The sequence below is a fragment of the Amblyraja radiata genome, chromosome 26 (genome assembly GCF_010909765.2).
Source record: "Amblyraja radiata isolate CabotCenter1 chromosome 26, sAmbRad1.1.pri, whole genome shotgun sequence".
Lineage (NCBI taxonomy): Eukaryota > Metazoa > Chordata > Chondrichthyes > Rajiformes > Rajidae > Amblyraja > Amblyraja radiata.
Window position 1 is genome coordinate 24570636 of NC_045981.1, and position 24639 is coordinate 24595274.

The 24639-nt window shown below is 41.5% G+C and overlaps 1 protein-coding gene across 1 annotated transcript in view; it reads right to left on the reverse strand.

Moving 5' to 3' along the window:
- The window catches only part of spata20 (spermatogenesis associated 20), a 288180-nt gene that overhangs the window by 174492 nt on the left and 89049 nt on the right, over positions 1–24639 (reverse strand). Inside the window, exon 14 of the mRNA XM_033044507.1 lies at positions 13049–13248. Within this exon, the coding sequence (XP_032900398.1) occupies positions 13049–13248 (200 nt within the window). The remainder of the gene's footprint in view (positions 1–13048; positions 13249–24639) is intronic.

The window sequence follows — 24639 nt, forward strand, 5'->3', positions numbered from 1 at the left end:
TAATCTTACTTGGATGACCTGAAATTAAAGCATATAATTAGTTAGTTACCCAAGTGTAGCTAATTTCAAACTTCAATTACTAGATCTAAACATCTATCCATTTCTTAATAAATGATTAACATTTTTAAATAGCCTAAGTGTGCAAATAATATTCATAAATAATTCACAATAAAACATGATTTTTAAATCTCATTTACATTAATTTATAGGCCAAATGGAAGGAATTTAGTGTTTAATTGCTGTGAATTAAAGTCCATTTTAAATCAGCTTTCTAGTGGGATCCTGTGAACGCGCTGGTTTAGAATGTTCACATTGCGGTAGATTTGTGCCCTCAAATGCCCAGAAAAATACTGCGGGATATAATGGGCCCAAATGAGCTACTCGCAATATTAAACTTTGTATAAAGGGATCTTAAGAAGCCCTTTTTAATGTAAAAATAAGCTACATACCTTCTGTGGTTTGCTCTATGGGACCCTGATGGCTATCGGTGGTCGCGGGTTTAGAGATTGATTTTTAAACTACTATAACTATTATCCAAGGCCTTTAAAACTAATAATAGCTTTTGCGACGGGGTCTTCCAGCGATTTTTCGTTAATAATTAACAAGGCGGAACATCTTCGATTTGAACAGCCTAGAGAAAATCGCGTTTTAAACCCGCCCCCCTCTAAACGGCGCCAAAATCGCGCACACCCGCAGCGACAGATTTTCAGCGACGCTTCAGGTAGGCTTTGCAACATACCTATCCCTAGGAAATCGATCTCTTAGGGAGGCATAATTCTCTCGTGCCTTTACTATTTATGACCATTTTATATATGTTTTATATATATATATTTTATATATTATTATATATTTTATATATATAAAATAATTGCCATTTTATAATTTTATAATTTTAGTCAGGGTAGGCACTGCCTACCTTGCCTACCCTGACGGCACGTGCCTGGTGTAGGATAGTGTTAATGTACGGGGATCGCTGGTGGACGCGGACTCGATGGGCCAAAGGGCCTGTTTCCGCCCCATACCTCTAAACCAAATTTGGTCTTCATTCATTAAATGGATGATTTATACACTCCTGCACTGAACTCCATCTGATATGTTATTTTCCAATCCATGACACACTCAAACTTAACAAACATCTTTCTGTTCCTTGATGCGTCTGGTCAAAGACCAGTGTCACAATGAGAACCTTGCCAATCAAAGAGCATTGTCTTCGTCACAAACCTCCCAATGAAGCTAACAAAAGCAATTTTTAAAAATAATGAATTTATGGAAAAGGTGAGTGGAGTTAAAATTAGGCCAAAAGGTAGAAGAACATTCAAGAGTGGATGGGAGAATAGAAAGTGACTGTGTCAATGGGAAGGACAGAAAGGGGGACACAACAGACATTTGATGCCAGAATCTCGAGGAAAAAACAAACTCAGCAGTCAGGCAGCATCTACAGAGGAAAATCAACATGTATATTGGGTCAGGATACTTCATTGGATGGGGTTGTGGAGATCAAGGTGGAGAAGAAAAGAGAAAAAGTGAATAATTGATTAAGGAGAAAGATAGAGATAAAAAGGGGAAAAGGAAAGAAATATATACATTTATAAGTTGCCTCTTCAGCATTCAATGACAACATTCTAGAGTGCAATCAGCATGATGTTATCAAGGGTATTGTAGATGGGAGGGCAAAATCAAAGAGAGTGAGCCTAGTTAAATGTTATATTTTTACTTAAAATTGTGCTTTTATTTCACTTTGCATAAGGGCATTTATTTTAGAAATACGTTTATTCCTGAAGTTGAAGTCATTAGACTGATTCTGTGAATAAACTGAAGTGTAAACAAAAAAATAATTGGTTCAGCCATGCAGAGTTCTGGGAATCAGTTGGCAGTCTCAGGGTTAAACAAATGACTGCAAGTTTAGACTATCTTCATAATCAAGAGATACAAATATTATAAACTGCACTGCATCACCTTTCAAACAATTTATATTTTATTTTTGTTTTCACATGACCTTTCATTCAATCTTTGCTTCGTTCAAAGATTTTTTGGAGCTGATATGATGTTTCCATGGAAACGGACTGGCCAACTGGTCCACCCAGCATTTGTGCCCTCATTACGCTAATTCACAACACATACTGTACCACGGTGCGACACCTTTAGTTAGTAAAGAACATCAAGATCACGTCATTAACAGAATCTGACATTCAGTGCTTACGAAACACGGTGCATATCAGTTCAATCGTTTTTCAGGACAGGTAATAAAGAGTAAGTGTGTAGGAAGGAACTGCAGATGCTGGTTTATACCGACGATAGACACAAAATGCTGGACTAACTCAGCGGGACAGGCAGCATCTCTGGAGAGAAGGAATAGGTGACGTTTCGGGTCAAGACCCTTCTTCAGACTGATTCTGAAGAAGAGTCTTGACCCGAAACGTCACCCATTCCTTCTCTCCAGAGATGCTGCCTGTCCCGCTGAGTTACTCTAGCTATTTGTGTCTATCTTCGGTTTAAACCAGCATCTGCAGTTCCTTCCTACACATATCTTCTGTCATGACTCGATATCTGAGATTTCTGTGTTCAAGGCAACTTAAATACACTTCATTTGTGATAACCAGGCAGTTCACGGAATGATGGCATGTATTTTTACATACTTATAAGGATACAGGAGACCGGCATCCGGCCTATCTCGCCCATGTCAACTCCCAGAGAAGTAATGCCACTTTTCCCATTCCCTCTCCTTATTTCCCTATACTTCTGCAATGTATTATTTCGCACCATACTCATTAACTTCACTTGGGTTCTTTTGCCACTTACCTGCACAAAAGGTGCAATATTCTGAATATAATTCACCTACCTGCATATCTTTGGGATGTGGTAGGGAACCAGAGAACTCAGAGGAAACCAAAGCAGTCACAGAGAAAACATGCAAACTCTACACCCAGGAGCGTTAAGACAGCCGCATTGCCTTTTGTGTCTCATGGGTGCCCATTTCCTTTGATCACATATTACAGAGCTTCTAGTCCCAGTTTTAGTATTATAATATTAGAGATAGAGAAAAGACTCATTGACCAACCAGAGCAGATGGTTTATATGCTAAAGTCAAGAAAATAAAAATAAAACATAGAAAATGGAAGCAAGAAAATTTGGGGGAATTAGAAACAGAGATTTTTATTTAGAAGAGCTTGAAGATGTAGCCAAGTTGAGATAAAATTGTGAAACATAAAAGGAGGTAGAATGTCAACTCCCACACTGAAGCACAAATTCGCAGTTTAGCATTTAACTGCAGTCTGCATTCTGAGGAAAACCAAAGGATGTGGAAATTAAATAGGAAAGTTAACTTGAAATAGATCAGTACTGAACACATTGACCTACGGTAATCCTGCTCTTATTCCTTACATTCTGCATGAGATTAGGCTACCTAGATTGAAACATTATAACTCATAAATGGAATACGTCTAATAGTTAAAGACAATGACAACCTTAGGCTTCTATCTCAATAATAAACAATTGCTGGTCGGAATTGAGTCACCAGCCCAGAACATTTCGGTCACAAAGTTCAGCATTAAACAATCTGCCTGAAGTGTAAAGAAATACACATCACAACCCTGCAATCAGTAACTGTAGCCCAAGGTTTGCTTCCTGTTCTAAGGTGCTCATCACATTGGTCAGGTGCGGCTGTCCTCTTCTAATCTGGAGCACTTATTCCCCAACTCTATTAAAAGTGCAATGTGTAATAAACCTGAACATTTCAAACCTCCAGCAAGTGCTGCAATACCTGCACAGAGTGTTGACTCTCGATAATTTCCCCAGGGTCTGCAAGAATTATAGATTAAACTCCAGGCCATTTTACAAGTAACACAGGAAAAGATTTATTGTGGCCTTAAAAACAAAATCTTTCTTGACATTTTCTTCACTCTTTTTGAAAATATTGGAGATAAGAAAGTGTCTGGTTGACTGACCATTCGCGCTGTATCTCTAAACTAAACTAAACTAAATTCAATTAGATAAGAAGGAGTCTATTTTCTTTTACCAGATTTGCATTGAAAGTAAAGAGATTCAGACTGGACAACCAATGGTTGCACCCCATATTTTGTCTGGGCGGCTTATACCCCAGCTGTATGAATATTGACTTCTCTAACTTCAAGTAAACCTTGCTTTCCCTCTCTCTCCATCCCTCCCCCTTCCCCGTCCGACCAGTCTGACTGTCTCCCCGATTACATTGCATCTCTGTTTGCTTTGTTGTCACCTTCTCCTAGCTAACAATGGTCTATTCTACATTTTCCTTGATCTTCATTTATTTTGATCTCTTACACTTCCATATCCCTGTAACTCCCTCTCCCCTGACCCTCAGCCTAAAGAAGGGTCTCGACCAGAAACATCACCCATTCCTTCTATCCAGAGATGCTGCCTGCCCCACTGTTACTCCAGCATTTTGTATCCAACCAATGGCAGGAGTTGTATTCTTTAGAAAAGTAAAATATCTTTTCTAAAATAGTTTATTTTGTAAATCAGTGTTCGAGTTTCCACTAATTTATGTAGGTTTTGAAATCCCATCTGAAATGACAGGTTTATAGCGTTCAACTAGAAATTCAGAGGGCTCAGAAGCTTTGAAATGCATCACTTATTTCCTGAGCCATGAAGAAAGGACTTGGTTCTATGCTCCCAGCTAGAATCAAACAACTCTGAGTTAGTCATCCTACTCTGAGTCTGTCACACTACATTCAGGAAATGAAGAACCTGTTTATACTTCAACGCCAAACGTAATTTATACAGCAGGCAGTAGTCTGTTTATACTCAAAGGCAAATACCATTCATTTTGCTTAAAAACTGGTAATGCACAAAGAATATTTTTCACAGCATCACAACAAAGTTTTTTGGCTGCTTGAACATAACTCTCTTCAAATGTTTCTCTGCTGGCTGTACATTATTTCTGCTTGCTGAAATCCCAAATATAAAACCAATTTAAGCTTCTCTTCCACTATTACAATCTTCCTTGCCAGTTCTTTTAACCCACACTTTTCAATAATTTTCATCTTTGATGGTCTAAAAAGCTCTGAAGACCCTTGACAAAGCTATACAATATCAAAGAAGTCTACCATTCTATTCCCCAGCCGCACTGTAGAAAATCTAACCTGGCTGTACTTAAACTCTGCTTACAAGCAGAGACTGAAGTGTGAGGTACAGAACGCCACACAGTGCTAGCTTGAGGAAACAAATTAGATGCTTCAAGACTGCTTTGAGTGACACGACTGTGGTGGGCCAGATCTGGAACAATGATGATACGGAGTACAGGAAGCAGATAGAGAGCGTAGTAGTCAGAACATCAACCTCTCCCTCAATGTCTGCACGACAAAGGAGCAATTATCAATTTCAGGAGGCGTTGTGGAGCACACACCCCACTCAGTATCAATGATGCCTAGCTGGATATGATTAGGAGCTTCAAGTTCCTAGGATTGAATAGGGACAAATCTGAATGTTGGGGGAACGTACTTAATTGGGGCAAGGTTGATGACAATGTCATTAGGCGGAAGCTAAGGAGCGTAGATTGAAAGTAATTGTTGGTGGGTAAATCCACAGATGTCACATGGGAGTTGTTTAAAACCTAAACAACTCTGTGTTAGCTTCTTCCCACATCCCAAAGACCTGCAGGTTAGCACATTAAAAAAGTGCATTCAAAGGGCCTGTCCCCATGTGGTATTACTCTACTCCTAACCTGCGTTATTTTGTTCCACAACAGGACTTCACAAGTCTCATGTTGTGAAATCTAGAGCAGATATGCATTGACTATAGTGCAAAAATATGACTCATGAACATGAGCAGTAGTAGGTTTCTATCCAAGCTCCTGACATTCATCTGGGAATACAGACATGGCATTAGCAGCTTTTTATTTAACATGCGGAGGGCTTTCTAAACAGCAATGCGCCAAGTCACCCTTCTCACAGCTCAAGCAGTAAACAAGTGAAGAGATTGGTGGAGAGTGCTTTAGCTGTTAACAGCTGTCATGGCATAGGTGAGCCAGCAGGCTGCATGATAAACTGAGAATCATTGGGGAAGATCAGAAATCAGAGATGAGCAAACAAATCTCATACAGCAACTTTCACTAACTCAGAATGTCACATAGTTTTCACTGTAGTTATGTAATAACGGCAGAAGATAAAAAAAACCTGGGAGTCAATCCCAGCAAAGGAAGGACCCGAACAGTGCGAAGCATGTGATAATGGCCTCAACAATGTTTTTGTGTTGGCTGTATAATAAATACTTATCAAGCTGTAACCGGCAAGGAACTCTACAAGGACATACTAACATGCCCAGCTTTGGAAGGCAGCATCTTATGGAAGGCAGCATCTCTGACCCTGCACCCTACTGCCTGCCCTTGACATGCCAGTATGGATTGTTCTCATCTCCAGGGTGGGAGCTCAACATTCTGCCATCTAATTCAGATGCCAAGGTGCCACTCTTCACCCACGACTGCATCCCTAAGTACGGATCCGATGCCATCATTAAGTTTGCTGACGACACCACGGTGGTAGGACTGATCAGTGACAACGATGAGTCAGCCTACAGAGAGGAGGTCCAGCACCTGACAACCTGGTGTGCCAACAATAACCTCGTCCTCAACTCCAAGAAGACGAAGGAAATTATTGTGGACTTCAGGAAGGTCAGAGGAGGCAGTCATACCCCCATCCATATAAACGGGACTGAGGTGGAGCGCGTCTCCAGCTACAAATTCCTCGGGGTACATATCTCGGAGGATTTGTCCTGGTCCCTCAACACCTCCAAGCTGATTAAAAAGGCACAGCAGCGCCTTTACTTCCTGAGGAGGCTCAAGAAAGCCCACCTGTCCCCCCAGATCCTGACCAACTTCTACCGCTGTACCATCGAGAGCATCCTGACCACCTGCTTCACGGTATGGTACAGCAGCTGCACTGTTGCGGAGAGGAAGGCACTACAACGGGTGGTGAAAACCGCGCAGCACATCATCGGTGCCCCGCTCCCTGCCATGGATGCCCTCCACCGAAAACGGTGTCTGAGACGGGCTGGGAAGATCATTAAAGACCCCTCCCACCCCAACCATGGACTGTTTGCCCTCCTCCCATCAGGGAGGCGGTACAGGAGCCTCAGGTCTCGTCCCAGTAGGATGAGGAACAGCTTCTACAATTATACCATCACATTGCTGAACTTGGAGTCCCGCCGATAGATTTCTCCGGTCCCTCCGTCCCCATTGTTTAATTATTCTGTAATTTTGATTATTTTGTATCTTCTTCTTTTTTTTTAAATTTCTATATGCACTACTACTACGGACTGACGCAAAACTGCATTTCGTTGTACCCATACTTAGTATTTGTGCAATGACATTAAAGTTGAATTGAATTGAATTGAATTGAATTGAATTGAATTGAATGCTAGTCGCCGCTAATTTTTCAGCATTTTGAAATATTTGCGGCAATTATAAAGAGACCACAACTAGTTCCCAGAATGTGGGAACTCCTCACGACCATGAAAGCGACACCCCGGCAACCACCCGCGAACATGTGGCGACCATGTGGCGACTGCATAGTCACCTGCAGTCGCCTAAAAAGTCTCCTGAGTGGGACAGGTCTAGAAAAGTATTCAAATTTTGAAAGGAATCAGATTCCTTATGCATTCCAACACATGAACCAGTTGTACAGTTATATTTTTACAGAAAGGGTTTATCCACTCCAAGTATGATATTTCTCACAATGATACGGACTGCATCCTCGTTGTCTAATAAGGATGAGGCTCTGGTACTGAAAATCAGCAGTTGAACCTTCCGCTTCTGTTGGCAAGGTTGCAACGCTTGGGGATATGTCATTTTGGGTAAAGGAATCAGGAGCTTTAATAACTGCCCAATTAACATGGAGACTATGTGTGTGCTGGTCCCCAGAAGCGGATCTACTCCAACCTTATCTCCAAGATGTGGACTCTTATACATCGGCGAGACTAAACGCAGACTGGCCGATCGTTTCGCGGAACACATTGGTTCAGCCCGCGTGATCCAACCTGATCTTCCTGGACACTTTAATTCTCCTTCCCATTCCTACACACACCTTTCTGTCCTCGGTTTCCTCCATTGTCACAGTGAGGCTAAACGCAAATTGGAGGAACAGGATCTCATATTTTGTTTGGGCAGCTTACAGACCAGTGGTATGAATATTGATATCTCTCACTTCAGATAGCCCCGGCACTCTATATCCGTCCCCCACCCAAGTCACCCTACAAACAGCTTACAATGGCCTGTTTCCTTTAACATCGTAACCTTTTTCCATATCTTTCCTTCATTGTTCTTTATCTCTCCACATCACAGTCTATATCTCTCGTTTCCCTTATCCCTAACCAGTCTGAAGAAGGGTCTCAACCTGAAACGTCACCCATTCCTTCTCTCCAGAGATACTGCCTGTCCCGCTGAGCTATTCCAACTTCTGGTGTCTATCTTTGGAGCTACTAACATCCATTTCAATCATTCCACTATTAAATCTCTATATGCTGTACATGTGTATGGCTTGGTTGTGCACATGTACGGTATAATTGAATAGCACATGCAGAACAAAGTCTTTCACTGAATCTTAGTACACGTGACATTAATAAATCAACACTAATTAGGTTAGTGTGCTGCCAAAGCAAAACCAACAATCATCGCAATGCAGGGAACTCATTGTTTTACATTCACGGCCCATGTTTGACACAAAGTCCAAGATGATAACTTTACCAATTCACAGTGTTCCTGTCCTTCTGGCGTGCAGCACCCAGGCTAGCTACTAGAGCTTCTCAACTATTTAGAGCCATAATTTAATGAGGTTAAATCCTCACATGCTCTCTCTATTGCTTCAGTTGCGGGTTCTTTTTCCTGTCTAAAAACATGACAACATTTTAACAGCAGGTTCTTGCAGCTCCAGAGCAACCTGAATAAAAAATACCTTGGATTTTGGAAGGTTAAGGGTTCAAGAGCTGTGGGTACCATAATGGCAACAATCTTCTCAGCCGCATCATTTGAGGTTGACCTTTTTTGATCGTATTGTTCCAGCTGGCAACTATCTTTATTACTGCCCTTGGCCTGTGCTCGCAGCAGGTCAAGGCCATCATCTGCACGTCAACCTCCATCGTAATATATTTATTCACAGGCGCTCTCACTTTTCACCTTTACACTTTGCTTCACAGTTAATACCATCTACTGCTAATACTTCATCCTTTCCCTGCAGAAGAGCATGACCTGGTGCTCCGCTTTGATGCCACTCAATGTCTACTACAATCTCTGGGCACCACTGCCCTGTACCTTTTGTGCTGTGTATAAAAGCTGCCATTTCTTACTCTATATATCAGGCATCACTTTGTGCTCTCTGCCTCCACTGTAGCTTGTAGAAACTCAGTGTAGTTTGTCTACCAGTAAATGTTACGAAATTAACTAAAATATAAGAGTATCGCAAACTCATCTGATCCTTTTCATGAAATGCCTCTAATTAAATGGGTGACATATGTGGCACAGCTGCTGACTCTCAGTAACTCGGATGTTGTCTGTGTACAGTTTGCATAGTTTCCCTGTGACCACGTAAGATACCTCTGGGTGTTCAAGTTTTCTCCTATATCCCAAGAAGTGCAGCAGGCCGGTACGTTAACTTGCCACTGCAAATTGTCCTGAATGTGCAGGTGAACGCTAGAATTTAGGGAAAGTTGTCGAGAATGTTAGTGCAATAAAAGTAATGTCGGGTTAATGTAAATGGGTGGTTCAATAGGATAGGTAAGTGGTATATGATAGGAAAGTGGTGATGAGTTAGATGATCAGCCATGATCTTTATGAATGACAGAGCAGGCTCAAAGGAATAAAAAAAGCTTTACTTTGCTTCTCTTTTTTTTATTGTTCTTAATGAAACGTATCCACAATCTTATGTATTCCAAAATACAATTAAAACTTATCTCGATGCAGTCTCTAATTCTTTCACCCATCATCTTAAATTTATCTCTTCTGATTATGCAGATGCTATTGAAAACAATTTCCCACAGGAAAAAGTGCTGCTCTATTACAATCAGCATATTGGAGTGATATTTTGTGGTATCATGTCATATGCTGTTGTATGGTGAAGGTACCTTATAGTTTAAAATAAACAAAAAAAGTGCTGGTGTAACTCAGGTCAGGCAGTATTTCTAGAGGAAATGGAAAGGCAGCATTTCAGGTTGGGACCCTTTTACAGTTCCGACAAAAAATATTACCTATCCATGTACCCGTCCAAGTGTCCTTTAAATTATGTTATTGTACCTGCCTCAACTACCTCCTCTGACAGCTCATTCCATATACTAAGTAAAAAAATGTTCCCCTCAGGTTTCTATAAAATCTTTCACCTGTCACCTTATGTCCTCTGGTTCTTGATTATATTGGTGGAAGACTCAGAGAGAAAATGAAATCTTTATTGATACTCAGACTGTCTTTAATGACGGCATCACATGCCCTTTGCTTTTATCTATTAATGAGGATATTCGAGCACGTGCACAAATGAATTAAAATAAGGATTCATATATGCACAAACATGCCCGGAGCTTTGGGCAGAAAATGATATATCACCCAGAATCGCTCTCCTCTCTTTCCAAAATCCACTTTGCAAACTGCACATATATCGATCTTCGATCACTATGTTCACAATATTGGAATATCTGGCCACTCTCTCAGCTTTCACATAATGAATCTGCAAAGATCATCTTTTTGTTTCAAAATTCTACATCAGTACTGTACAGTTAACAAAGGACTGATGTGATTGACTTAAAATGTTAATGCTCTTTTTCTCTCCTCAAATACTGCCTGACCTTCAGAGTACCTCTAGCCTTTTCAGTTTTCATTTCAGATTTACAATATGTGCATTTTTTTTTTGCTTTTTCAAGAACAAATATGATCCTTTTCTCCATTTACCTCATGGGCTAATGCAGTTGAAGAAGGAAATAATTACATTCATGTATTTTTTTAAGTCCTGAAAATCATCTTTTTTTTAAAAATGTCTTTTCTATAAGGTATACAATCAATACAATATTATACCATTAAGTACTTTCAATGAAGAGCCACATAGACTTCTCAGAACGTGGATGGACAGATGAGACCAGCTACTTTTAATTCCCGACAGACCACATGTGCAGAAAGTGCACAGATGTTTTCCTGCGGTTTTACCTGAAGCATAAATACACTCAGCTGGACTAACAGCTGCATTCACTGCAAAACATAAGGAAAACCTGTGGCTCTCCTTGATCATACCTTCCGGAAGAGACAACCTGCAGCGTCGGAAAATTTAGGTTAGTACGTAGGTGGTCTGCCAAAAGCTACAGTGATGAGGTCAGTGATAAGAATTTAGATTTTTTTTAAATTATTTGACTGTGTTAAAATGCTGCACTTCAAAAAGGGGGCTTTATTTTTGTTAATGTTTTTTAATCATTGAATAGTTTACTAAATTCTTTGAATGTTTTTCGTTGTTCAAGGCTTTGACAAGTCGGGGGTGGTAAACATCTTTTCACCTTTTTATGGCTGAGTTCGGTGTTCCCCTCTTGTGATCCTTCCAGAGCTTGGATGTTGGGGGATCTGGCCGACTGTGCCCGCAGGCTGTTGCTGATCAGTTAATAGTACTGTATATTCCAAAGTCAACTGCAAATGTGGGTGGAGAGATTTTGCCTGCAAGTTCTGGCCCACTTTAAACCCTTTCTTTCCCAAACCTCAGCTTCTTTAAAGGGAATAGCCAGACAGAAAAAACAAACGGGCCATTGTTAGAGCTGATTATTATGTTGGTGGCTGTTATCGGAGAATACCAACCATTCTGCACAGTCCTGATTTGACCAACAATCAGTGTTTGACCAACAATCCTCTGTTGCACAAATGTCAGGAGGACCCTCCTCTTCTCAATTTACTCACGATTATTTCGCATCTGACTACTATCAGCATATGACAGAAGGCATCAGGCACATCCAGAGCCAAATAACAAGCCATTTCCCCTCCCACCTGCAGCTTCATAGGTTAGCAAAATATTCACAGCAGAATAATAACCAGCATGTTGTATAGAATGGGTGGATGCAGCTGATGAACAGTGACAACATCATTCTGGAAGGAGTGCGGGCAGTGGCTGACTAAGCAACTGACTTTTTTTGTACCATTAGCCAGATGATAACTGTACACAAAAGATTCAGTGTTCCCAACTTGAACTGTAAATAGGCTATCAGTAAAATGAGTTAATGGAAGCAATTAGATAGTGATAACAGGTAGAAGTGTGAAATGTAGAGCAGGAGGACATACCTGGCAGGTCAACCCAAATTACAATGCACAGAAAGAAAGCAAAGAAAGCAGAAAGTGATGTTTCAGTTTGAGAAGAGGCATATTTTTGAATTGAGGGGCTTCGAAATGCCAGACAATGAATGTTTGCAAGCCATTCAACTTTAAGAGTATCACAGCAGCTTACTCTGCAATTCGCTGCAGCAGTCTCCTGACATTGATTAAAAGGGGGTAGGTTAGTTCATTTTAGTTCCTACCCCATCCAAAGATCAGAGGCCACTTATGACAGACTCACAACTCAGATTAAAATGAACTTGCACCAACACCCAGGTCCAAACCCAAGACCTCACACTTTCAACGGTTCGTTATCTCACCAGGAGGTCCAATTATTTACTGATGAACAGCTGATTTGTGGAAAGTACTCATCCATGGCATGGTTTAGACCAGTCACATGGAAATTATTATTCAACGAAAGCTTAATAAATCTATAATAGATGAAACATCACCATGAATAGACACAAAAAGGTGGAGTAACTCAGCGGGTCGGACAGCACGTCTGGAGAAAAGGTACAGGTGACGTTTCGGGTCGCGACCCTTCTTCAGACATCACTGTGAAGACTACAACTTTACAAGTTCAAATACTATACATACTGGAAACATCTTTATGTAGCATCATCATTCAAATCTCAAGGATAGATGCCAAAATTAACACAGGTTTATGCACTGTTTACAATGCCAGGTTTGGCCTGTATTCTCCACATTACCTGATTTTGTATTATTAACTGTAAGAATCGTGGTGCGTACACGTACCTGCTTGAGTGGATGATGTTGTGTCATCAAGCCAATAACCATTTCTGGTAGAGCCATAGGAATGCCTTTTAGCAGTTTTTCAAATGTTGTAACAATTTGCTTTGATCTGATGGTCCAGTCTGGCCGATTGGTGAAGTTTGCCAGTCGCACAAGGTTGGAAGCAGCCACAGCATTGCCACTGGGCTCTGCACCATCCTGGTCTGCATCAGAAATAATGAGGACAACACGATTTATTTTAATATGCACTCCTATTAGTCGGTTCAAACAATAATGAACTTGGCAACTCAAATTAACTGTGATAATCGAGGACAAATTCATGGCAAATATAATTGTTTCCTTGATCAGTATGTTGATAAACCAACAAAAAAGTAGTCAATTTTACATCTGGCATTATGCAAGGAAAATGAATTCATCAATATTCTGATGGTACAGGGGATTAAGGAAGAATGGTCATAGTATGGCAGATTTTTAATATCAAGATTGGGAGTAATTTAGTAAAATCAAAAATCAGGCTCTCAAATCTAAACTGCAATCCCACTGAGGAACTGAATTAACCAAACAATGACAAACAGTTAAAAATGCATGATTTACATACCCCTTTAATTCCAGAAAAAGGTCATCAGAATTCATGGTTAACAAGAGATGTAAAAGAATTAAAAGAAAAAGCTCATAAGAAAAAGGAAAAAATAAAACAAGCAAAATATAGCAAGAAACATGGAAACAGATTCTAAAAGCTTCTGTGGATACCTAGAAGGAGATATATATGGTAAGGTTACTGAGGATCCCCTATGGACCAAGATGAATTATACTGGAGAGTAAAAAGGAAAGAATATTTTGTGTATATCTTCATGGTGGATGACACAGAATACCACAGGAAAACATCTGTTATATCAAGTGGCAGGCCATAGAAAAAAATGAAAATGAGTAAATGAAACAAAAGTCCTCCATTTTACTAACACGGAGATATTTCCAGTGGAATTCCTCTCTTCATAAGACTGATTCTATACAGCCATCTACTGCAACAAAGCATCTTCAAGGATTTATCAATAACCGTTTAAAGCATTTAATGTGTCATAAATTTGAACATGGGTTAATTTGAAACTTGAATCCCTCATCGTCCTTTATTTAGATTGTAACAACAATTTAAATATTCTCAGCCCATTACCTGATCATTAAACACAATTGCAATGATATATGCAAACATTCTAATGGCCTCATAGTACGGGTGACATTCCCTTCTCAACAGTTGACCTTAGCTTAGCACACTTAGCTCATTAGTCAAGGTTCTTGTATGTTTCGTATTAGGCAGAATACATGGTGATGTTCCAATAATCCAGGCTTCTGACACTCCTGCAGCCACAGGATCACAATTAATATAGCCACGCCTTAAATAAACAGCTTAGTTTCCACTCATAATTTAATTGTTCAATATGTGCAAGACTATTTATTAACGCAGAAATGTACAGAGATCCTAATGATAAAAAAGCCACTTACAGATCTCTGCAATAGCTTTTTTTTAAATTTCTGTATATGTCTAAAAAAGCTTGTGCAATCGAGTCTTAAGTTAATGTTATTGAATTCAAATGGTGGGCAATTCAATATTTTAAACATTGCATCCCTATTTTACAGCATTATACTGATTAATTCAGAGCAATGATTAATGTACATGTTCTCCTTATTTCTAATTGGGGTAAAATTTCTGCAAGAAAATCACAAGTGATCTGCCAGCAGACATGTCCTTAACTGAACTATTCCTGAGCAGAGGCTGTAGCACAGCAACCAGTCTGTAAAAGGGTCTTGACCTGAAACGTCACCCATTCCTTCTCTTCAGAGATGCTGCCTGTCCCGCTGAGTTACTCCAGCTTTTAATGTCTATCTACAGTTTCGACTGATCAGACTGCTGGTCAGGAACTTGCGTGCTGCCTGCTTACCTTCTCGTGGGCAGCAGAAACATCTGTAGGTACCCCAGCACACAAGCCAGGTTAATCCTATTACAAGTATGGGCAGCAACATTTAAATAAATGAAAAATCACTGTTAGGAGAAATAAACTCAGCCAATTACTTCAATACTCAACAAATAAATTGATAATTAAATCAGTTTAAATATTTTAATTTGTGGGTTTTTTTTACTCCTAAACATTTTTTTCTACTCGCATCAGACACCCCTTTCCTCCATCCTTCCTGCAGCTTTGGAAGTTACTGCTGCATAAGCTTATTATTATTGTCAAGTGCAAATACCATTAAACATGTAGTATATTGTGTTACAGCAGCAGAGAAAGTTTAGGTAAAAAAGTGCAAGGGGAGCAAAAGGGTAGGTTTGGAAATCAGGAATTCATCTTCTTATGAGAAGAGCATTTTAATAACAGCACAGAAGAAGCTGTTCTTAAGTAAGGTGGCTCATGCTATCAACCTTTTTTTTAATCAGAAACAGAGACAGTTTCTTCCCAGCTGTTAACAGGTAATTTAACCATCCTACCAACAACTCGAGAGCAGCCCTGAACTACTATCTACGTCATTGGAGACCCTCGAACTATCCTTGATCAGACTTTTCTGGCTTTATCTTGCACTAAACATTATTCACGACATTCTCTTTATCATGTATCCGTACTCTGTGTATGGCTTGTTTATAACCATGTATTGCCTTTGACCTGACTGGTTCGCACGCAAGAATAGTTTGTACTGTACTTCAGTATGTGTTGCAATAAACTAAGCTCCATGCAATCTCATGTCCGTCAGAGAGGTGAGAAGAGAGAATGACCAATGTAGGCGTAGTCATTGATTTATTTGGCTGCTTTTTACAGAGGCAGCGGGAATTGTAGATGGAGTCAAAGGGAGATGGGTAAGCGTTGATGGACTGGGCAGCGTCCAACAACTCTACAATATCTTATTGTCTTGGGTAAAGCTGATACTGATGCTTACCAAGCTATGTAGCATCCAGGTAGGATCCTTTCTCCAGATAGGATCCTTGCACCTTTAAAGGTTCGTAAGAGTTCATTGGGGACGTGCCAAATTTCCCCAGAGCTCAAGAAAGTAGAGGCGTTGGTGTGCAACTTTGACCATAGTGTCAACGTCGTCGGACCTGGACAAAATGTTGGTGGTGTGTGTACAACCAGGAACTTGAAGCACTCGACCCTCTCTGCCTCAGCAGCTGTAACCTCATATCGGTGGAAGGGATTGGGGGGAGGGGAAAGAGTAGGGGATAAAAGCGAAATGGGTAACTCAGAGATGGGAGATGAACATCTGGAGGAAAGATGCAGGGTGACTGGGCTGGTGGGAGATGGTTAAATTCTTGCTCTAGCCGCTAATGTCTGCTGAAGCTCCCTGTTGCTGACCATTTTAACTCCCCTTTCCATTCCCATTCTCTTAGCCAGTTCCACTGCTAAAGTGAGGTCACATGCACATTGGAAGAACAACACCACGTATGGTGCAGCCTACATCCCTACGGTATGAATAGTGATTTCCTCCCCCTCCCACCGGCTAACACGCACCCTGGTGCACACATATTTCTTCCTCCATCTTCCACCAGCCCAGTCATCTTGCTCCTTTCCCCTCCTCCTTACGCTCATCTCCTATCCCTACCCCAAATCATTTCCCTTTTAATCCCTTTCTTTCCCCTCTTCCCCGTCCGATTCCCCCATTTCCTTCCCTCTGCTTTACATTTTATTCCTTCACTTTTTTCCTCATCTAACACCCTTTTATCTCCTTTGCCCCTCTACCCTATGTTATTTTCTCCACGCATCTGCCAATCACCGCCCATCTCTATCCACCTATCACTTGCCCAGCTTTTCCCCACCCACATTTCTCTTTTCCAGCTTTCTCCCCCTTACTCCATCAGTCTAAAGAAGGTTCTCAAATCAAAATATTGTCTGTACATGTCCTCCATTAATACAGCCTATCCCTCTGGTGCCAGGTTCCTCCAGCACTTTGATTTGTATCCAGAGAACCCTGGTTTTCACCCAGAGAATTGTGAATCTGTGGAATTATCTGCCACAGAAGACAGGGGAGGCCAATTCACTGGATGTTTCCAAGAGACAGTTAGATTTAGCTCTTAGGCCTAACAGATTCAAGGAATGTGGGGAAAAGGTGGAACGGGTTACTGATTTTGGATGATCAGCCATGATTCAGAATTAAGGGACAGAAGTTTAGGGGTAACATGAGGGGGAACTTCTTTACTCAGAGAGTGGTAGCGGTGTGGAATGAGCTTCCAGTGGAAGTGGTGGCGGCAGGTTCGTTGGTATCATTTAAAAATAAATTGGATAGGCATATGGATGAGAAGGGAATGGAGGGTTATGGTATGAGTGCAGGTGGGACTAAGGGAAAAAAGTTGTTCGGCACGGACTTGTAGGGCCGAGATGGCCTGTTTCCGTGCTGTAATTGTTATATGGTTATCATATTTAATGTTGGTGCTAGCTCGAAGGGCCAAATGACCTACTCCTGCACCTATTTCTATGTTTTCTATGTCTTGTTTTCCATGTACCGTGGGTAGCTAAAATCCAGGCATAGATTTCTGTGACAGTTGAAGAAGGGTCTCGACCTGAAATGTCACGCATTCCTTTTCTCCAGAGATGCTGCCTGACCTGCTGATTTACTCCAGTGGCACACTGAGCTTTGTTTTGTTTTGCACTATCTTGGGATTTTAATTTTTTGAACATTTTATGTGCTTGTTTATTATTTTATCTATTGAATATTATGTTTACAAACCTGTTGTGCTGGAACAAAAAAAATGTAATTGTTCTGTTTTGGTACATATGACAGTAAAACACTATGACTACTGATCTTTGACCACTGATATTAGGCTATCAGACTGATAGCTCCCTCTTAGCACCTCCTTTCTGAAATAATCGGGTCATATTTGCTATCCTCAATTCTGCAGGATGAAAGATGTGAGATTCTCGGTGAGATTAGTTTTCAGTAGCCAAGCCAATTTAGCTCCTGGTCTGTGTCAAGTTAGCTAATCACAAATTGCAATACAGATTAAAATGCACAAGACACCTTGATGGGAATGTATTTATAGCAAGGTAGCACCAAAACTTCCACCCTTTCAGAACCTCATTACAAAGCAGTGAGAGTTTTCAGAAAGCACTTTTCAACCACATTGGTCACTGATTTTTAGGCAGCTAACTAAAGGGGAAAAGCCTTACGAAATTTAGCTGGCAAACAAAAAAATTAGCTCATTGCAGTGAGTAATACAGATTTGAAATGTGTCCAGGAGGCGAGAAATGTAGTGTTTTACAGTTCAATTGCGTACATCCATCTTCCCGGTTTGACCTGGCTACGAAACTAATGGAAAATATCTAAATGTACGGAACTATTTCAAGAAGAGCCTCGCCAAACTCTGCAGTGGGAAGCAGTTCGGGTGACAGGCACAATTAGTAAAGGTTGGTATCAGATGCCAGGATCACCCAGAACTTGATGGATTGCTTCAGGGACTGTTTTGCGGATGGTGTTCCTTAAATTTGGCATCTTCTTTTGTTTATTCCATCTCCCTCAAGATCGAATGATACTAGCAGTTGCAAAGATGAATGCCAAACTATTTAATGTCTAATATAATGCTAAACATTGATGAACATTTAAAACAATAAAAAACAGGCTTCTCCTTTGAAAGTCTATTATAAATCTGTTTTCTTGTTTTTTAATTTTTTCATAAGTCTCCTTAAATTCCCAAAGCATATTGTTTCAACATTTTGCCATCTTGCATTTTACATCCCCAGGAATCAGATTGGACTCCCCTGATCCCAAATGTTCTTCATTCAATATGTGGTTTCTTGCCAGGAATTACAGATATCTGTAGCAAAGTATAGATCTTGCTTAAGCAACTGCCTTATGAACAGAAAAATACATTACACTACTGCCTGTAGTGCAGTATTTGAAGAGAATAATGAGGTATTTAGTAAAGGTCATAAAATGAACACATCGCAACGTATAAGCTGCCCAATGCATTTAAACTGAGCATTTCATGTAATTAAATGTGCTAGAAAACATTACACAAGGAGTTGCAGTATAAAGCATTAAGCTGTATAAAGTACAAGTTTAGTTTTACTGACCTAACTGAAGAGGTTTTGTGAAGGAGAAAAAAAGGTATCAGCCTAGATATTGTTGCCATGTAAATGAATATCACCTAAAACCCATCGAGATGTGTGTGTACACTGCACTTTCAGACATGTATTCTGATTTCTCCTTGATTGTAATCCAAACCATTCGCAGTGTTGTCAAACTGCAGGTAATCCATAACAGGAATTCACAAGCACAATTCGAGATGCATGAATTGCAGTGATCACTCACAACGTGGCAAGCATTTACAGCTGAGGCATTAGAGAACAGTGGTGTTGCCACCTCTCTATGAAAGAGTTAACCTTCTTGCAGGTATTTTCCAACAGCTGGTACTTTCATTGGTGTTTCATCCCACACAAACCTGACTTGCATCACTCATTGCCAATCTTTCAGGCCCCCCCAATGATGTCTTCAACTATCCACTTCCCAACTTCCACTATTGATCATGTTTTTAGTTTAGTATAGAAATACAGCATGGAAACCGGCCCACTGAGTCCATACTGACCATCGATCACCCGGTCACACTTGTTCTATGTTATCTCACTGTCTCATCCACTCCCTGCACACCAGGGGCAATTACCGTACAAACCCACGTCTTTGGGATGTGGGAAGAAACCACAGCATCCGGAAGAAACCCACGCAGTCACAGGGAGAACCGTGCAAATACCACATACACCAGCACATGAGATCAGGATTGAACCCAGGTCTCTGGCTTAGTGATGCAGCAGCTCTACCAGCTGCTCCATCGTGCTCCCCAAAATTCAAATTTGAATTTTACTTCGGAGTCACGTGAGTAACTACGTGAAGAACCCGTCCAGCACTCATGCGCGACATGAGCGTTCACGCAGTGCAACAGCGACGAATGGGAGTATGGGCGCTCCCGCTACAAGCTTGAAAGAACGGACCGTTAGGTAAGTGCTTACCCACAGGTTCGAATTGCCAAACTTGCTCTTCTTTGTGCTCCAGGGGAAAACTGGAAAGAGCAAAGCAGCACAGAGGAAAACAGCCCCGTTCGACTCCAGGGAAGGAGCGTCCCATCAGTGGAGGGGGCGAGAGGCGGCACCTGGACCGCACACGCTGCGGTCCATAGACACGGGTACCGAGCCGAAGCCCAGTCCACTAGAGCTGCCTGACCAACAGCAGCGGACTGGAGGGAAATCAACATCAAACCGGCCGGTAATCCCTACAACTCCGACAAGGAGACTTGCCGCCCGAGAACAGGCAGCCGCTTGAGCAAAGTTGGAAACCAATCATCGGGCTGGAGACAGACACACGGAAGACGGACAGCCCGGCTCATTCAGAGAGCCGGCACTTCAAACTACCGCCCGAAAGCGAGAAAGTGCCTGTCTCCAAGCCTTAGACAAAGGTCATGGAGCAAAAAACTCCAGCGAGACTTGCCTCGGGAGCTGGGGCAAGCTCGCCAAGGGAGCACAAACACTCCCGCTCCAGTGCACTAACAGCACTGGCCATCTCCCTCATCAGAGGAGATCGATGGCGACCAGGGCTGGGCTGGTCAAGAAGAGGCGTCACTGGCTGAACAACATCGGGAGTATGCTTGAGGTACAGGACCAGGAAGAGCTGCTGGGTGTGAGATACCGCTACGTGGCTACACCACAAGCGAGATGGCCGTTACAGCCTAAACTGGCGGCCAGCTTACTACCTGTCTTTTCTAAAAACCTCTCTAAGACAGGTAGTCATGAGGCGTTGGACTTTATCACGCCTCCCCAAAATTACATCTACTCGAAGTGCCTACCATTGTTGGGGGTACATTGAGCAGGGCATTTAAAAACCCAAAATCTTAATTTGCAATATTAATACCCCTGACGTCGGCTATCATTTCACATGCTCATTCCAGAGGGGCAGGGTAGTATGGCAAAACACCTGACCCTACTGTTCAACAAAGTATGCGATCCGCAACCTCTCGAAGGAAGTCATAAAACCTGCCCTCAACCTAAAAAATTCACAGGACTGTGAGAACGCCGACCTCAAAACCACAGATCCTGCTATCTGGCAAAGTTACCAAACCAAGCCTAAAAAATGGACGAAGTGTCCAAGATATTCGGCATCATGAGGGCAGGACCTGGAATGAGCAAACCACACAAAACCAGACAGCAGTACCTCCATGCATCCACCAGTAGGCGTCTACTTTATGGTACTGGTGAAAGCTCGGGGCCCGCATGCCAGTCCCCGCAAGCCTTTTCAGGACAGGGCCCAGAGCGGGCCCCATGGAAAATGCGCCTCCCCCCAACAACACCATCCCGACAGACAAGGAACCAGAAACCGAAGAAATTAGAACACTACTAAACAACAGTGGAGGTAGGTGAGTATGGTTCCTACCATCACATAAAAGGTGAAGGGTTTGTGCTAACAGGGGGGTGGGGGGGAACCGCACCTGGTTTTGGAAGCATGAAGAACTATCACACTTGGTAGTTATACCAAAAGTATTCAAGGACAAAAATTGAATTAAGAAAACTTGCCACCAGTTCAGCATGCACCGCAAAGGGGTTTTTCCCTCCCACTAAAAAGGAAACATGAGGGACAAGCTGAACTGGAGAAGACATACAAAAGGGTCATAAAGAAGTCTAAATATGAACCTTTGGAACAGTATTAAATTTTCCAAAAAACCCGAAAGATGGTGAATGTCGCACCATCATTGACTTAACCACTTGAATATTTTCACCAGGTATACACACTTCAATGGAAAACTTTGTAACTGCCAAACGTGGATTTCTTTAGGATACTTTATGGTAGGCATCAACTTAAAAGATGCATACTATTCAGTACCCAATTATAAAGATCTTCGGAGATACCTAAAATTTACATGGATGGGGTAACTATGGCAGTATAAATTATTGACTAATGAACTAAATATGAGCCAAAACTGTTTTCCAGATATTCAAACCAGCCCTGACACTATTAAGGAAACATATTGTCATGGCATATCGCGATGATATTTAACGACAGACAAAAACCATGGAAATAGTTAAATCAGCAGCATTAGCTACTATAAACTTATTTAGCCTGAGCTCTGTCACACTATCCAGATACATCTACGTTGACACCATCCACAACTATGGGTTATCTGGTATTCAATAACTCAATCCACTTGTCTATAACATTGCCAAAAGGAGAGTCAGCCTTGTTAGGCACAAACCTAACAAATTAATGGTTAACAATTAACCAACCATTCGACAAAGTGGCAAGAGTAATTGGGAAATTAGTAGCCGCATTACCAGGTACTTAACTTGGACCTTCCCATTAGAGCTAAGGTGCTATTATACAATACAATTCAATTTATTGTCATTTAAACAAAATATACCCATATCCAGAACAGGTGGTAAATGGACTAATCTGGAGTCATCATCACTAGACACTGGACATAAAACCTCGTTGGAAATGTTGGGTGCGTTCTATGGGTTAAAAGCATATTGTTCAATAGTGCACCGTTCGGCATGTTCGTTTATAAATTGACAATATCACAGTGGTGGCATATACTAAACCACATGGGCAGAATAAAATCGATATCATGTGACAAATTTGATTAACAATTTGGTAATGGTATGTCGTCAAACATATTTGACTATCAGCAACTTACCTACCAGGTGAGCTAAACACTGGCAGACATATTAAACCAAAGTATTTGCTGAAATTACAAAGCAATATGGAACACCAGATATCGATTTCTTTGTATTCCAATTGAATCACCACGTACCGATGTAGGTCGCATGGGAACCAGACCTTGAGGCAGCGGCAATGGATACATTCTCGCTGAACTGGGGGGGGGGGATCTAATCTCTATGGGTTTCTCCCCTCTTTCTACCTCATCAATCAGGTACTACGGCCTCATTAGTCGGGTACTACGCAAAATACAGATGGACTCTGCTTCAGGTATTTTGATAGTACCCGACTGGCCTACACAGCCATGGTTCCCAGTGGTCCTCGACATGGTCATCGAAACCCCAATGACTTTCCCAGTAGACCAGACTTATTAACTCACCCGGTATCAGGCATAAGCCACCCATGCCACGATAAAATCAAACTACTGGGTTTGCATATTTTGAAAAGATCACTGCTGGGCCTGGGATTGTCAGACAGCACTATCAACACGATGACAGCATCCACTGCATGTCCACAAGGAAACAATACTTGTCGAATATCAAGAAGTGGGAAAGATACTGTTCGAATAAAGGAACTACATATTCAACTACTACAATAAACAATGTACTGGAGTTCCTGGCAGGCCTTCACCACAATGAAGGACTCAGCTACACGACCATTAACACAGCCAGAAGTGCTCTGTTAAGCCTACTTAATTCAGACACCAGGACAACAGGCCATAGGGTCCCAACCGCTGGTGATCAAATTCATGAGAGGCATATTCAACTCTAATTCCCCAGACCTAGGTACACCCAAATCTGGGATGTCAGTGTGGTCCTGACGTACCTTAGGGAATGATCACCAGCCAGGTCCCTCACCCTGGAACAGCCTACCCTGAAGATGGTCATGCTGATGGCACTTGTCTCAGCACAAAGAGTCCAGTCCTTCCATCTACTACGATTGGACAATGGTTATAACACCAGACCGTGTCTCATTTACCATTCAGGGGCTGGTCAAACAGAGCAGACCAGGAACATAAGGTCAAGTCATGGAATTCCAGGCATACCCACCTGAACCACGGTTATGTGTCATGACCCACTTATTGAATTACACCGACACAACAAGAAATCCCCGAGGGAGAGGAAAAGTCTTATGGGTCAGCCACAAGAAACCTCATGGTCGGGTGACGAGCCAAACTATCTCAAGATGACTCAAGCAGGTACTGGGAGCTGCTGGAGTAAATACTAACGTGCACAAATCTCATTCCACCAGGGCAGCATCCACATCGGCGGCTAAGAGGATGGACGTGCCTATGGACCACATCCTGGCTACAGCGGGGTGGTCTAGGGAGAAAAACGTCCCAAATTTTTTTTTATAACAAACCGCTGGCAGAACCTGTATCGTTTGCAGAAAAAGTATTAGAATCTGCAAATATATAAATTAAGCCCAGGGGAGCATTTTGCTTTGTTATTGTTTAAATAACACCATTATTGTTTTTACAAACAGATCATGGTTGATTACGATAACATACTTCCTCCCTCGATTGACTTCGGCAGCGAGTGAAGTATGAACTGTTACACGGTTTGAAATCACAGAGCTTTAAAATCTTCACGTAGTCACTCACGTGACTCCGAAGTAAAATAGTAAGATTAAACGAGAACTTACCAGTTCGAACTTTGATCTGTATTTTATGAGGAGTTACGATGAGGGATTACGTGCCCTCCGCTCCCACCCTCAATTATAGAGATCAACTGGTATTTAAGTTCTCCTTTTCTTTACTATGTTTATTTCAATTATTGTGTCTTCTGTGATTCCACACCGCTGCTTTGAAGTATGTCGCGCATGCGTGCTGGACGGGTTCTTCACGTAATCCCTCATTGTAACTCCTCATAAAATACAGATCAAACTTCGAACTGGAAGCTCTAGTTTAATCTTACTATTTA